At 42.9% G+C, this 15947-nt stretch overlaps 1 protein-coding gene across 1 annotated transcript in view; it reads left to right on the plus strand.

Moving 5' to 3' along the window:
* The window catches only part of LOC135169862 (uncharacterized), a 29526-nt gene extending 14301 nt beyond the window's left edge, over nucleotides 1-15225 (plus strand). Inside the window, exons 3-6 of the mRNA XM_064135250.1 lie at nucleotides 9159-9302; nucleotides 12685-13016; nucleotides 13320-13594; nucleotides 13746-15225. Coding sequence (XP_063991320.1) covers nucleotides 9159-9302; nucleotides 12685-13016; nucleotides 13320-13594; nucleotides 13746-14478 — 1484 coding nt within the window. The 3' untranslated portion in view covers nucleotides 14479-15225. The remainder of the gene's footprint in view (nucleotides 1-9158; nucleotides 9303-12684; nucleotides 13017-13319; nucleotides 13595-13745) is intronic.
* The last annotated feature ends 722 nt before the right edge of the window (nucleotides 15226-15947 follow it).

A 15947-nucleotide genomic window follows, 5' to 3' on the forward strand; every position in this document is an offset into this window, starting at 1 on the left:
TTGTATTTCTTTAAATTATGATAATCATATTACTCCAGAGGATGAACATTTTGCACGTGATCTTCAATGAACTCGATTGAAAATTATTTGGTTTTTCTAAACTTCTGATTTTCTTGAGGGAACAATTTCGATGAATTATTTACTGCTCATAATTATTGCAGGAGGATTATTATTGACTTAATGTTATAATTAACATGATCATGTTCAAACTCAATCAGGGCTCAATTGTTAGGGAAGAATTGAAAAAATAAATTGAAATAAAATTCCGAATATTGACCCCCTTTACCACACAATTTTCTTCTGCGAAATTCCTCAGAAATTCACCTCCAGCCCCTCGATAATTAATTAACAGCGCAGTAAATATTTATTCAGCAACAAATACATTATATACGTGTATATAATATATCCCCCCAGTGCTTGCAAATCAATCCCTCGTGTTTGCTCAATCATGATTACCATCCACCGCACCGCCCACACATCCCCAGTGAATATGATTTAGGCTCGGCACAAGGCCACGTGATTTATTTTAGAGAAAATTCCCTGAGATGTTAGAATGCGCAGATCTCGGGTTCATAGACCCACAATCATCCTCTCCTTCCTATTCCCCAGTAATTCTTGAACATTAGGTAATACTCAGGAAGACTAGTTATCCATAATGGCCGATGTTCTTACCGCCTTTATGCTAATTACACTCGATTCGTTACGCGTTTCTGATTTCTCGTACATCTAATCTCAATTGCACTCACCCCCTCGGTGAGTTTGATTTTTCAATATATTTTTATTCGATGATTATTTCCATTTTCCGGCTCCAGAGGATATTGAAGTGGTTCAGATGAGCTGGGGGATGGGAGGATGTCAGGTCTAATGGCTGTAATCGGAAATATCTGACGTGGGATTTCTCATTCCCAGCAAATGTCCGCGTAATATCCTGATCGTCCAGTTGATTTATTTTTGCAAAAGAAGAACCTCATGCAATAATTCTGTTAAAAATCTTGAAAAAAATGAGGCTAATTAAAATATAAAAAATAACAAAGAGGTGAATTGAATAATTATTAACTCTAGCTCATCAGTATCCCTCCCCATCCCCCTTTCCACCCCCCAAAAAATCCCCAGCCACCCTGAAATTCCCTGAAAGTGAAAGCAATCGACTCCGAAAGTGATTTCGTGTTAATCGAGTGTCTGCCACCCCAAAAATAATTACCCGCGTGATTGCTACTTTTGCATTAACGATTCACGTCACGCACACTTGCATTACGGTTCCTCCTATATTAATATTCGATGATACGGAAGAAAATGAGAGTGGTTTTGGAGCGAGAGTCGCTCGCTGGACAAGGTCGAGATCCCATATCCACCACATGTGTGCGAGTCGCTGGAAGAGAAAGTAAAAACCCCTTTTCATTTCCCCTGTGGCTTGACGGCAATACCCAGCTGTTGCTAAAGATCACGGGGCCCCAAATTTACGGCTGATTGTCATTATGTCATCGGTGGTATAATACCGCGACTCCAGGGGCTATTATCGCACTCCTGTATTCGGTAAAAAATTAACAGAGGAGCAGGGACCTCTCTGGGACCTCTCTCTTTAATTAAAGAAAATATAAATAAAAAATATTCCAGAGGTCATTCATTTTTGGGGCATCTCCACCAGATCATATCATCTCATCTCGTTTTGAATCGAATGGAAGAGAAAATTCGCTGAAAAATTCCATTTCACCGCGTGGCCGACGGTGGGGTGTGCCATGTGGGCGGTTACGCGATAGTTATAAGACGCACGCGCATTACATAACATTCAGTACATGGCGAGTTAGCATGGTAATTATGATTGGCCAGCCAAGACCGTTTGAGAGACCATTTGAAACGCAACCGCATCAGCAGCCGCTTCCTAGTTAACCCAACGACCTTTTGTATTCCTTCAGCCTCCAACAACTTCGGAGTCAATCCACCTCCGAGAGGGAGTTTTGAGGTATGTGTGGGCGAGCCGTTTGTCATAGTCGAATGATGATTGACAGAAAACACCTGGAAGGGCCAGCCCCGAGGAATTTTTGTTTGCTGAAGAGCCTTCGTCACGAGTTGTAATTTTTATTTTTCATTTTTAGATGCGATCAGGATCTTCCGGAGAACCAAATTTAGCATTTTTCCAATCGGGAACTTCCGGTATTCTCGCTTTCACAGTTTTTAGAGACTCTGAATTTTCCTATTTCTGTATTTCCACGATAATTGTGTAACGGACGCGCCTTGGAGTACAAGCGAACCTTCCAAAGCCACTGGAACAGAACTAACTGGTGAGGAGTTTTCACGGAAGCCCTCGTATTCCGCGTGGGTTGATATCAGATTCACGATCGTGTGGTGCCATTGTTGTGTATCCACGGGTAACCCTATAATCATAACTAGAGGCGAGAACCACCGGGGATCCTCACACCACACGGGGAGAAACTTTCGGTAAAAATTCCCCTTCACAAAACGAAAAATTCTTCGAAAATTCCGTTTCGTGATCTGCGAGTCACAATATTCGGTAAAAATTAGGGAACAGTGACGCACTTTTCCAGTGAACTTTCCGGAAACAGTACGAACCCCCTCTGTACAGGAAAAAAAATCCGAAAGCACAAGTTCGCCAGAGGGAGCAGTAGTTCTACCGAAGATTTCTCTCCCTTCAGTACCAGCGATTACCCCACCGTAAATTGACGCGTTGAAGATGAAATTGACTGGCGGGACTAGTGGCTACAGTGGGTCGAGTAATTAGTAGCGTTATTTATCAATTAGCCGGCAAATTGCCAAGTACTGGAAGGCATAATTAACACGTCTCACACGGGGTCAGTGTGGCTCGATGGAGACGCCGATTACCCTCATGTTCATGCGAAATATCGGATTTATTTATATTTTCATCACCACTGAGTGATTGCGATCTTCTGGTAGTCGTACCTCATGAATTGGGAAATCAGGGTGCGCGGAATTCTCAACGTTTGCGGTAACCGCGGGAATTCCTCATTCAATTTATGTGCGATGAGAGGCTGAAGGAGTGTCGGTGTTTCTGTTCAACGAATTTACCGTCGCGTGTATGGCAGTGACTTTTGAATCTACCGACTGTTCACTGACTCCTGTGTTTGACTCCATCTCTTCTGACAGTGTAGGTGTACTTTTTGCCGCCTTCTATTCTCTTGTCACCGAGTGACATCACCATGAGGACAGGGCACGACGTGAGACTCAGGACGATACGTGGATTGGGATTATAGTGGCTGTCGAGTACTTCTGTCGATGTGAAGACGGATCGTTTGATCTTGAAGGAACGCAGTGACGAGCTGCGGGGGGCCCACGTCATTCTGTGAGAATCCCCAGGAGTTTTGATTATAAACGTAATCGGGCACTTTGATTTTTCCGGAAAAATTGCGCCTCGAAAAATTCTCTGCGGAAATCCTCGGGCCATTCAGGGGAGGATGAGTCATTGGACACTTTGGCGTTTTATTAACTATTAATTTTAAACATTTTGTGGTCTGAAATGTTCGTTAAAAATTTCTCTCCCTGCGTAATTCGTAAATTGGTATTGCGTAATTCTCTCAACGCGTGTAATCGTTATTTACGGTGATCCTTGATTTTTTAATCACGACTAATGTGCGCGGTGAATTGCCGGGTGATTTCCCCGGTGGACTGACACGCAGTCGGATTTACAAGAAGCAAAAAGATGTCCACGATGTTACCAAGGAGAAGGGATAAAGAGTTAGCGTGCGTGAATGCCACACGCATCGTACGAACGAGCTGTATGATAGTCCTCTGACACGTTGACACGTACCATTTACACCTGATCGTGAGTGCTGAGGATGGAGGCGTTCTTACAACGTTTTGTACGTGATTGAACGGGTGGGTAAAGGGGGGAGGGGGAATGGCGAAACTGAGAGATAAAAATTCGTGGGGTTATTTGCATGCTGCACGAGTACCTCCGCACAGCAGAAAGCGAGGAGGATCGAACACGATGGGCCAGTCGGAGACTGATTTGGATCGCCAAGTGGTCTACGTGCAGTCGTCCTTGAAAGTGAAATTCCAGCCGATGAATTTCCAGGAATTCCCCGGAGGCGCGCCAACGAGAATTTTCAACCTTCGTGGTTGATGTGCATCAGCTGAAGATGACGTGGCAGATTATGAAATTCATAAGGGGAGAAAAATTGAGGAGAATTATGTGGCTGTTCCGTAATTTATCGGTTAAAATAATTTTTGGTGGAAATTATGGAACTGTAAGACATTTTTTTCCGGATCGTTCCACTTTTTCCTGAAAGTTTATTGAAAAAGGGAGTAACTGTTCCGTAATTTTCACTGAATATTGTTTTTGTTGACAGATTACGGACGAGACATGTAATTTTTAAAGAATTTCTTTCTCCATGTGAGTCAGGAGAATGTGATATTTTGTAAAAAAAAATTTAATGCTCGTGGGGCAGATTTGTATTGTTTACCAAAGCCGATAAGATTTTTGATTGCTCTCTAGTCACTTCCCTTCGGCATTCACAGCATTAATCAACGGGTATTGTTACAAACCGAGAGTGAGTTTCTGGAGAAAGGGATGCAGCGTACGTTACGACATCTTTTATTCGATATGATGTCCCTCCTCAAAACTTTCCACGGTGCAGACATGTGTATTGATCATTTCCGAGAGGTTATCCATCACTCAACGAATATTACTATCGAGATAGAAATCATGAGATCGTGTGTTGCCGGATTCATTCCCATTTCCCTGTGCTTTATTTGTGGGAATCGAGTTGGAATTTTATATTGGATTCGGGAAGCACTTTTCTCTTTCATATCGGCAACGCAGTGATTGAGGAAATCGTTTAGATATTGCGTAGAAAATGATTACGAAAATTGCATCCAGAATTGATAAACGGAGAAAAAAATATATTTTTGCCGAATATCCACCTGCTAAGAAGAATTTATTATTATTAATTTATAATTACTCCCCATGTGGATCGACTTATCTTTAAATTATGATAATCATCATTACTCTAGAGACCGAGTATTTTGCACGTGACCTTGAACGAACTCCACTGACAATTATTTCGTTATCCTAAAGTTCTGATTTTCTCGAAGGACAACTTTCCATCAATTATTTACTCCTCATAATTATTACAGTAGTTCACTCAACGTTATAATTAACATAATCATGTCCTAGAACATTAGAAGATCAGTAAAAAAATCTTTTTCTCAAGTAAACAGATATTTAATAAAAATAATATTTTCTCATTGCGATTAGGTCTTCACCAGAAAAAAAAATTTTATCGTTGTCCCAACCAAACGATCAAATCCCCAGAAATATTCTATCAAATCAAATCCAAAGTATCCACCCAATTCTCGATTAAAACTTCACCAGAGATTCCAATCTCTCCAATTTAAAATGATCACGGTGGCGCGTTTAATCTGATTGTAAACCCTGGCAAGGAGTAAACGCCGATAAATTCAGGAACGTGGCACTATCGACCTTTCTCAATGAGCCACTAACTCGTAAAAGATTGGTTAATCGCATATTAATGACAACGAATATGGCCAGTACTGATGAAGTAACAGGATCGGCTTCATTGCTGATGCATTGACGTTACAACAATTGTATGGTAGCAGTACGTATGGCACGATATAAACCTTCCCCTTTATCACGATCATTCTCAAAGGCGTGCACACGGGTATATATATACGACAACCACCAAACAGTCCAAGCACTCAGTTTTCTCCCCCGTTGTTGAGTAACGGATCGAACTCATGGAGTGTCTGGGGCTACCTCACGACTCACGGATCCCAACTTCCAACCATAAATAACAGCGTAACTTGGGCGGTGTACTTCCATTCGTATTTTCTCATCCCGAATACATTTGGCGCTTATTTTCATGTTTTCTTTTTTTTTCCCTCGCAACAGAATTTTTTTTCCCCCGTACACATGCCCTCGGTGTACGTAAAGATTTATTCATCCGGCTCTGAAACGTCGTTTTCATTATATTCACCTAAAATATACGGACTATAAACTGTTCGAGTTGATGCTTTACGGTTGCCACCCTGCGGAGGATTCTGAGAATAATCTGTAATTGGTCGGATGCCCTTAAGGGGTTTCGCAGATAAAGCTGTGGGCTTTTTTCACCTCGAGATTGCTTCACAAAATGCGGACGAGGGTGAGGGCGTGTTGAAAAATTTTTTCGGCTGAAGACGCCGAAGATCCTGAAGAGATCTTCAGAAAAATCGTCGGAGGACCTTCGGGGGATACGAAAGCCCTGGCCCCGAAAAAAATTGTCGTCTCGTGAAGATCTTTGAGAAATCTTCAGTCAATTTTCTACGATTTTACCGCTCCGGGAAAATTCATAATCACTTTTAATTGGTTCTCTGAAATTCAGACGGATAATCCGGGAGTTAGTCCAGCACAAAAAATTTGAGACTCGAGTTTGAGCGATTACAGCGATTACAGAAACAGTTGAGATTCCAGTGATTCTGTTGTTAGCCAATGGGACACATTTTAGTATACGATTTTTCAACTTGAAACCTCCTCTAGCCGCTACATTTTACGGTTTATTGATTGGTATAATTTTCTCGTACTCTGCACAGCGAATTTCTCCAATTTGAGGGTAAAAAATCAGTGGGATTTCAAAGTATCAGTAAAAAGGCGTTTAACGGTGTTGTGGCATGGGGATACCAATTAACCGTGCAATATCGAGTGGCAGCTGTTGCACCGGTAGCTGCGTTATCGACTGACTCCATACAGACCCATAACTAATGGCTATTCGGCCACGTGTTTTCACTATCGTCGACAATTATCTCCGGCCAATGAGGTTGACGGGTGCACCGGAGGTTCCAATCACTTGAATTTTTTCACTTATGCATTACTAGTCCCACAGAAAAAAAATCGGTCACTGAGGTCGTTCAAAAATCCTTGAAATGATCCTCCACCAGAATTTCGAAGGTCTGGAAAATTCCCTGCAGCCGGGCAATAACGATTTTCGGAGAGACCCGACACTCTCGTCGGTTGTATATTCGTCGATTCAACGATAATTGTTGTACGTAATCGCGGGACTACCCGCTGCGACCACTTTGCACAGTCAAAAAGTTATTGGCAATAATGTTTGGTCCTGGGGAGAGACAGGGGCGGACTATATACGATAAGGGGCATTTTACTGGTACTCAATGCGTGCACGATCGTTAGTTGCCCAACACTTTTCCCATTACATTTTAATGCTTCTTTTTTGCCGTGAATTTTTTTATTTCTCTTCAACCGAACACTTAAGAAAACTTTTCCACGGAATTCGCGGTAATCGTCGTTGGAATCGAATTGGTATTGAGCGTTATAACGGCTAACGTGTTTAGAGAGCAGTGATCTACCGATCTATCGACGTTTACGATCGAGGAATTATTTTCTTGTCACGGACCGTTAAACCACTGGGTGTCCATGGGGCCCATGAGTGTACCAGCCCATTGCTCCCTAATGCCTGAACTTCCGCGATTTCAATTAAGACATTCTCCGACCGCGAGTGGAATTGCGGATTACTGACGAGCGATTCACAGGGGTAATTGTGTCACTCGATGACGCAATTAACGTGATCACCCTGATCACATGATTACCCTGCGGCCGATCGGGTTCCAATGATCGAGTGGTCATTTGTGATCAGTAAATTTTGGTGTATTTTTGGTTGAAGGTATGTTCGGGAGATTTTTTTGATAATGTTCCTCCCCCCTAGAAATCAATAAATTTTCCCTGTAATTAGACACGTCAGTCTGGTCACGTGACCCCCATAGAAAACTCCCTTTAATAGAGACAGTTGAACAAGGTATTTACCTATACACAATCCATCGATGTTACTCATTACTCAGCGTGAATATATTGCCATCAGATTATGTAAAAGCACCCACAGCATCTTCACCAATTGATGCTCTTCATTCTATGGAATACCAAGTACAGACCATATGAAGAGAAATTTACTCACCGTGAGTGGTGTACAGTGCCTCCATGCTCGAAGGTAACCTGCATGAGATACGAGTCAAGGTCGAATTTATCGTTCATACACGTCGAGTGGATTTCCACTTCGCTTTCTTTAGCATAAGATTACAATGTAATGTCCTGTCTTGAGTTCTGTACGAGCAAAAGACTCCCAATAAATTTCTCAACAGGTCCTATCCCTCCCCCTGTTCCTCATCTCCCCCTTCGGCAATCCGATAAAAATATCATCGCTGGTACGTTGGGGCTGTGGTGCTGTGCAACTCCCTCGTGCTGTTGTAAATCAATCCAAGATGGCGGAGATATAGCCGGTGTGCGCGCGCAGGAAAATTGCAGTTGAGGAGGCAACTGCGTTTGCGCGTACGCTAATCGTTGCCCGTATTTTTCGCTCTAACGTCACTGGCTCGCGAACGAATTATGTGTCTCTTCCTTGTAAATACCGCGCGACGAGAAATGGATGATTACATTTGACTGTAAATTGTCCAGACGATTATGGACGGGCGTACGTTGGATGGGGGATCTGGGTGTAATGCCCCAGGTGATTTTTTTATGGGGAAATAATTCATGAATTTTGATAACAAGAATTTTATAAGGGGGTTTACAATATTTCGGAGGTACTGGGGAAGAAGGGATGACTTCGGAAGGTCTGTCAGGAGTCTTCCGATAATTATTGTGAAAATCGTCAGGAAAAAAAATTTTTTTCTCCCCCGGATTGTACCGTGAATTTATTCCCCTGCTGGTGGTAATTACAAGGATAAACAGTTACACCGAATACCGGTTGAGGTTGCGTGTGGAGATGAATGGTGTATGCAGTCATCGGTGGTAATGCTCAAATTTGGTAATTGCCGGTCGCACGGTCTGTGTAAATACGGCCGTCACTACTGAATACGCTGTCCCGGGTTTCTTCATGACGCTGGAAAAATGGAGACGCGAGTATGATGTCATATAGACACCTTCCCTGACCCACATGAGCCTTGGCACGAGAAAGTGAAAAGGCCCATGTGTGCGCAACAACGGGGCATTTATCAAATGCATAACGCAGCCAGGAGAGATCACCGGATTCTCCTTTATGGCGATAGTAAATACGATGCGGATTATCAGCAGTTGTGCGCGCGCATTTCAGACTAGCCAGTTTTCCGGAGTCTTTGTGCCCCTCTTACCCAATATCCGGAAGGTTAAATCAGTGTTGTGGTTGTTTTTTTTTTTGTTTCAGGCTGGTTCTCAGTGGTGTCTAACAACAGCGGGGCCGGAAATGCTAGAGTTTACAGGAGAATTGGCGCACTAGTGAGAGCCGGAGTTCCGGCATTTCTACTTGCGAAGCCTCTGCGGGCGTACACTCTCACTCACTCCAAAATGGGTGAGTAGTCCATGATGATTAACAACTGAAGAATCGACGCGCCACAAAAAAAATAAAAAAATTCGAAGAGAATTACAATCAGAGAGAAAAAAATTTCGCTTTAAGCCGGGAATCGAACCCCGGTCTGCCAGTATCGCGCCGGGTACTCGAGCATTTGTCAAACGATAGAAGAATGTCATTCCAGAGGACGTAATGCTAATTCAGAATTTTTATTTCTGCTCTAAATCACATCAAAATCCTCTCCGGAACGTTTTAAATAATTCCCTCAAAGACTTCCGCAAAATATTTCCGAAGACATATTTTCATTCACGGATTTTCTCCGGTGAATCGCGAATATCTTGGGAATATCTCACTTACAGTTGAGAGTCAATAGCAATATGATTCCTTGATATCTCACTAATCCTTTCCGGATTACCCCTGGAAGGGGTAAAAAAAATCCTGCATTACGGTGATGCAATTCAACCTCATGACCCTGGGGTCTCGCCACACGAGGCCATTTGGCGTCTAGCCTTTCCCACGGAGTTTGCCGCAGACCAGTACTAATACACTTGCATATTCCTCCTCCTCCCTCCCTCCTCCCCGGCATTTGCTCGCGACATCAGAGCATTTCACGATGAGCGACAAAAACAGCACGCACCATGACGCACCACAAACCACAATTCACAATTTGCACGGATCCAGCGAGGGTTGAACGAGGGGAGGGGAATGTCCCTGGTGCATTCTCTCGTCATAGTTTAAAGAGAGAAAGTACGAATTTTATGTCGCGTTTATAGCATCGGCTGAAATATCCACGAGGGGTTTATCCCCGCTGGGGGTGGACGGGGGGGTATTAGAAAAAAATTTTCACTCGGAGTTGGCTCTCAGGCTCATAAACGCTTGACGTTAAACGGGGCCGTTAAAACGCGAAATAAGAGCCGCACGCGATTCAAGACTCCCGTGATTTTACAATTATAACGTGGGTTATATTCGTGGAAAGCCTTGGTACAACTATTTCAAGACGACTTGTCGCGTGATCCTGCGCTAGCGATAGTTACTGGGGTTTTTATTGTGCAGTCGTTAGGGATGAATAATTAAGAGAGTGTACCACAAATTGGGGGTATAAAGGGGGGCAGACTCTCGGGAAAATAAGGGGTACGATGAATGAAATTTTGAATAAAAATTGCGAAATGACAATCAACTACTTTTTAATTTTTGGGGTAAGACTTAGCTTCATCCCTCATTTCACCCTCTAGTGGATTAATATTTACATAAGATTTATCTTCATATAAAATGAGGGGTAATTAATTAATTTTTCGTCTGTCTGATCACAGCGGGAATAATCTACTGGTCGCTGTCGAGTCGCTCCTCCAACTCTTGCAAATTTAATTTTTATTACTTTTAAAGCTCAATAAAATTCAGGAAAATTTCTGTCAATGGAATTTTACATTTCCAATCGATAAAAAAATCACCCCAATGTCTACGTTATATTTTTTCCCTAAATACTCATTAAGTCTTTTCCCCATTTCCATTCTTTTCCATTTTACCGAAGCATGAGGCCTTTCGAAAAAATTCAAACGGAGCTGGAGGGGAAAAAAATGAGAATTGCAACAGCTGCCCAGTCAGCTGACAGGGACAATAGGTATTTCGCACGCGACAAAGCACAATAATAGTTGAGGCCCCGGGGGCTTATGTGCTCGCCTAGGACAAGGGATATGGTATACTTTCTTGGGTGCAGTGGCTGGCCGTGACACGAATGTCAATGTGTCTGTTACATGCAATCCAAGTGGCCGGTGCTGTAGACGCAGGCCCCGGAGTCCTGGGCCCCTCGCGCATTGCGTTCGAAAAACGTGGGCCGATAGTCGGGGAGTAGCACGTAACGTAATAGGCACGCGGCCCCGTCGGGTGAAAGCCTCTGAGGGCTCTCCTACGTTTCTCCTCGTCGTGCACATGTACATGCGTGTGTTCTGACGTTGTGCCATTGTACAGCATAACTATTATAGGATTCGTGTGCGGTTCACGAGGATCGCAGGATGCGTTATCCTCGCGCACGATCAACGCGCATCTCCATAAAAATCGGAGCTCTGAGGGTTAAACGTGAGGCGAAACGACAACTGACATTTTTTGTGGTAAAAGTGACCTTCACCCCTCATTTCACCCCCTGGAGACCTCCTTTTAATCTAAAATTTATTTTTGTTTTAATAATTGAAAAATTTCTATTAAATATTTAGGGGCGTTAGGGACTTTTTATTCTCCGAAATAATAGAGAATATTAAATAAACAAATTTTCAGGGAGACTAGGGGTGGAGTTACGATGTGCTAGATGAGCACATGCATTGGCAGAGCTGATCTCACTCAGATGTTTAAAAAGCTATAAAGCAACATTCTTCCCCCAGTTTTTTAACTGCCAGTAATTATTAATGTTATACCCAGCATCACACATTATTCAAGAGTGTACAATTGTAATTGTAGGTTGTATTTACCGAGGGCCTTGGCATAACTATTTCAGGGCGAATTGCTGGCCGACGATTGCAATAGACGCAGGTGAAAAATTTTTCGAAAAATTAGTGCACCTCCAACGCACGGTACTGAGTGGTGCGTAAAAAAGTGGAAAATAGTCTATACAAATTGGATTCTAACCGTCATAACTTAGACTGCCTCCCTTCGGAGCTCATGTGCTGCAACTCAATGCGATGTTTTTTTTTTTTCGCTCATTAGAAACTAGTCTGAGTGGAAAAAAAAGGGGGGAAAATAACGCAGCCTCTCACTTAGCTGATACGGATAATTGTTATTTGGATCGTCATAATGTATAATAATAGTTAACGCCCTGTCTGCACAATTATACTTTGCGCAAACAATGTAGACACACCAACCAACTCAGCATATATATCCGGTGACTGAAGTACCGATAATTCTCACGTTTTTCTGGATCCCTCATGTTTGGAATGGAAAATTCCACACGTTTGTAAGAAGTCCCGTGGTTTAATTAACAAGGTTATGCAGGTTTGTACGCTTGCAGTCTGCAATTTTTTAAGTAAGCTGAATGTGCATACGAATGCAGAAAAAAAATTAACACGATTCATGTGATTGCAAATACTTGGAATTTATTTTTAAATTATCGCCTCCTTTTTCTGGTGGGTTTTTGCATTACTATATTTATTAAATAGCTACTACGAAACGCCTCATAAATGTTTATAAAATTTTTGCAATTTTTTTAATCAGCTAAAAATGCAAACGAATACAGGAAAAAAAATTAACACAATTCATGTGATTGAAAATATTTAAAATTTGTTTTTAAATTATCCCCTCCCTTTTCTAGTGATTTTCATCGCATTAATTTGATTATTAAATTGATAGTATGATAGACATACGCCTTATGAATATTTATAAAATTTTTGCCCGACAGAAAGTGGAAATCTGAGAGCGCACTACACTAAAACAACAATTCGAGCTGGTGAAGTACTTCGACTGGCTGCTGTCTTCCAGGACACCCGAAAGTCACCAGTCTCAGGTGGTGTAACAGCCGTGACAGCGGGTGCCTCGGAGAAAAAAAATTCCAGGTCATCGGAGCGTGATCAGTACGCTCAGTGCCTCGATTCCCAGGGTCATGAACTCTTTGCGCCGCTATCATCACGCGGTGAATTCTACGCAACATGTCAGAGTGGTAGTCTCGACACAGGTAGTGATGCAGTTCTCTATCGAGTGCATCAACTTGCCAGAAGAGATTTACCATTACGAGTGAGTTTATATTATTTATTCATTGAATAACTGAGCAATTAATAAACATACATGTGCTCAAGTTAGTAATACCTTTCACTAACATGAATCAGTTCCATAATTATCATTAAATACACCGATATGGCCGATAAATTTGTTTTACCAGCGATAAAAGTTTTGCAATTTTCCATTGCGAAGTATCCGATGAAAAATAAAACGCAAGAAAATTCGAGTCATTTAAAAGTATTACGTCTATATTTCAGTCCACGATCTGATGTTTTTAAGGTAAATAAGGTGAGTCGAGAAATTGTTGTTTATCTCCAGGTGAGGCTAGTCGCTGGACCCCTGCCGGTACCACTGCCGAGGGATTACACGGGACTGATGCAACTCGAGTGTGCGACGAGGGGCCCTATCGTCCTCGGTTGTGCTGTGCCCCTTCTACCTGAGCGACCATTGCCAAGTGCAACTGTACCAGAATTACTGGAGCTGGTGGCAACTGGGCCCGGTGCACCGAGAGTCAAACGGGCGAGACTGGGCTGTCCGTCGGAGACGCGACTCCTTGCATCACCCAAAATGCAGAGGCTCTTGAGCGCTTGCAGGTAAATCCCTCAGGATATTACTAACGACTTGAAGAGACGATTAACGATTACCATTTTTATTGAGCATATGTGTAAAAAAATTACTGACCGCTGGCGGTTGAAATTAATTAATTAATTAGTCTGAAGATTTGATTTGACGATCCCGTTGCAGACGAGCCCTGGACCAGCGTGCGACGGAGCCTCGAGTGGCGCCTCCAAAGCCAGTAGCCCCCAGTATTCAACTAAAAGAGCTCCACCTGAAGGAGATAAAATCCAAACCCGAAGCAAAGCCCATCCTCCAAAGTCTAAAAAATGGCCTCGAACAAATCAAGAAAACGACAATTCGCGATCGCAGCAATTCCCGTAGTAGTGACCCAACCCCAAGTTTTCTCGAACGATTAACCAGGATAACGCACGGCGGTAGAAGTAGAAATCCAGCTAAAAAATCAGCGTCATTCACGTTTGCAATACGACCTGAAATTGGCATGAGGTCGGCCGAGCGTTACGCAAGCTTAGAATCAGACGCCAATGCACTCCTATCCAGCCGGGGTATTGCCGGTTGTACGTCGAGACAACAGGTACAGAGATCGGTATCAACAAGTGTGCTGGAGGTGCAGCAGACTAGAGACTTGGATCCACCCTATTCTAAGGTCAGGGACAGCCTGACCCCACTTCCACCGACTCCACCACCCAAGCCCGAGGATATCTACACCGAGATCTGCGAGCCAACGAACGATCGATCCAGGAGGAATCGAGCTACGCCGGAAGCCAAGCAACCACCGCATGGAAAAACCGGTACCAATGAGAGAGATCGGGGTTACGTCAAGTTAGCATCGCACTCGGAAATATCAGACGTGTCAAACAGTACCGAGGACGAGGAGGGAATATACAATACTGTTTGTTAAAATTACATTGTTTATTACTCCATTACCTGGATCTCTGGACAATTTTATTTTCGAATTTATCCGTCAATTTTTTTTCTGGAAAATTTTTTAAGATAAATCCCCTGCGGAAACTCCACCCAACCCCCCAGGAATTGATGGGAGGTCAAGGCCACCAGGAAGTAATAGCCAATTGAGGAAATTTTCGTGACTCCCTCGATCTACATACACCGCTAAACGTTTAATCAATTAAGTCGTTACGGCTCTCTGACTCTTCCTGTCCTTTGGCTGTTGTACGTAATATCCTATCCCCCCTGCCACCCCCCCTTGTGCACCGACCAACTACCATCAAGAATTTACGCAGGTTCGCGTGACGCTTGCGATACACCTCGGATGTATGATTACGACATGTGTACTTGGTTGGTATTTTAAACGCCCTCGACCCCGGGGAGTTAAACTACTGGGTTCCCGTAAGAACGTGAGCTCTGGTCAATCTACCGGCATTTTTCCATCACAATTTTTACCTTCCGTATGATTGATCCTACCCTGGTGGGGGCTCACGCCCCGAGGGTGTGCATGGGTGTACACTGGCCGTGAACCGTCGGGAAACGGGGCGGGAGGGGGCTAAGGGGGTGGATAAATGATGCGTTTGGTATCAACTTGTCTCACGAGAGACCGTCAAACTGGTTGTCTTGATGTAATGATTAAGTTGTAATATTTGTATGTTATGTACAGAAAACACTCATGGAATAAATATCATGAACAGACTAATGACTGAGTGTGATGAGGATTTTTTAACCCCCGACAGCCCCTGGATTTGCATTTAATTAGGAAATGAGAGGTGTCTCCTGGACGTCGATAGGTCGTTAGAATTTTTTTTAATCTATAAATTTTCGGTTATCTCAATTGGACTTTTCACGGTCTGATCAGGTCAATTTTTTAATGTTCATCCCCTGGGGATTTTTCCAAAGTCAACCCCGTGATCAGTCGATGCATAGTGTTCTCTCAATGTTGGGGCTCAACATTTCACAACAATTTGTCGCAATTCCTCGGATATCCACACACGTCTATCTTCACAAGGAGAACTTGTCAGGTGAGTTGTTTGTGGTGGAAAAGAAGGTGGAATCTTCGCGCAGGTGGCTAACCACACAATGGAATCAATTTTCCTGCGTGCATATGCACGATGAATGAAGGAACATTCCACTGGTTATTCTGTAAAAAAGAGTGATTCGGTAGATGATACAGTCGGAGTGAATTCTCCGTGAATAAAGCCTTATCAATAAGTGTAATAAAATTTCAACGATGTGTACTCTAAAATAATAACAGGTGATTCACAGCGCTGGGATATTTATGGCCGGATAACACGCGGGGAAACGTGGATGAGCTAAGCAATTCTGACAGGTTAAAAAAAATTTTTAACTGATTTAATTTCTGATAAATTTTTAGAAATCTTCAGAAGAAATTATTTCAGAATATTTTCCAGAAGCTGGTGG

This window comes from Diachasmimorpha longicaudata, chromosome 15, assembly GCF_034640455.1.
Source record: "Diachasmimorpha longicaudata isolate KC_UGA_2023 chromosome 15, iyDiaLong2, whole genome shotgun sequence".
Lineage (NCBI taxonomy): Eukaryota > Metazoa > Arthropoda > Insecta > Hymenoptera > Braconidae > Diachasmimorpha > Diachasmimorpha longicaudata.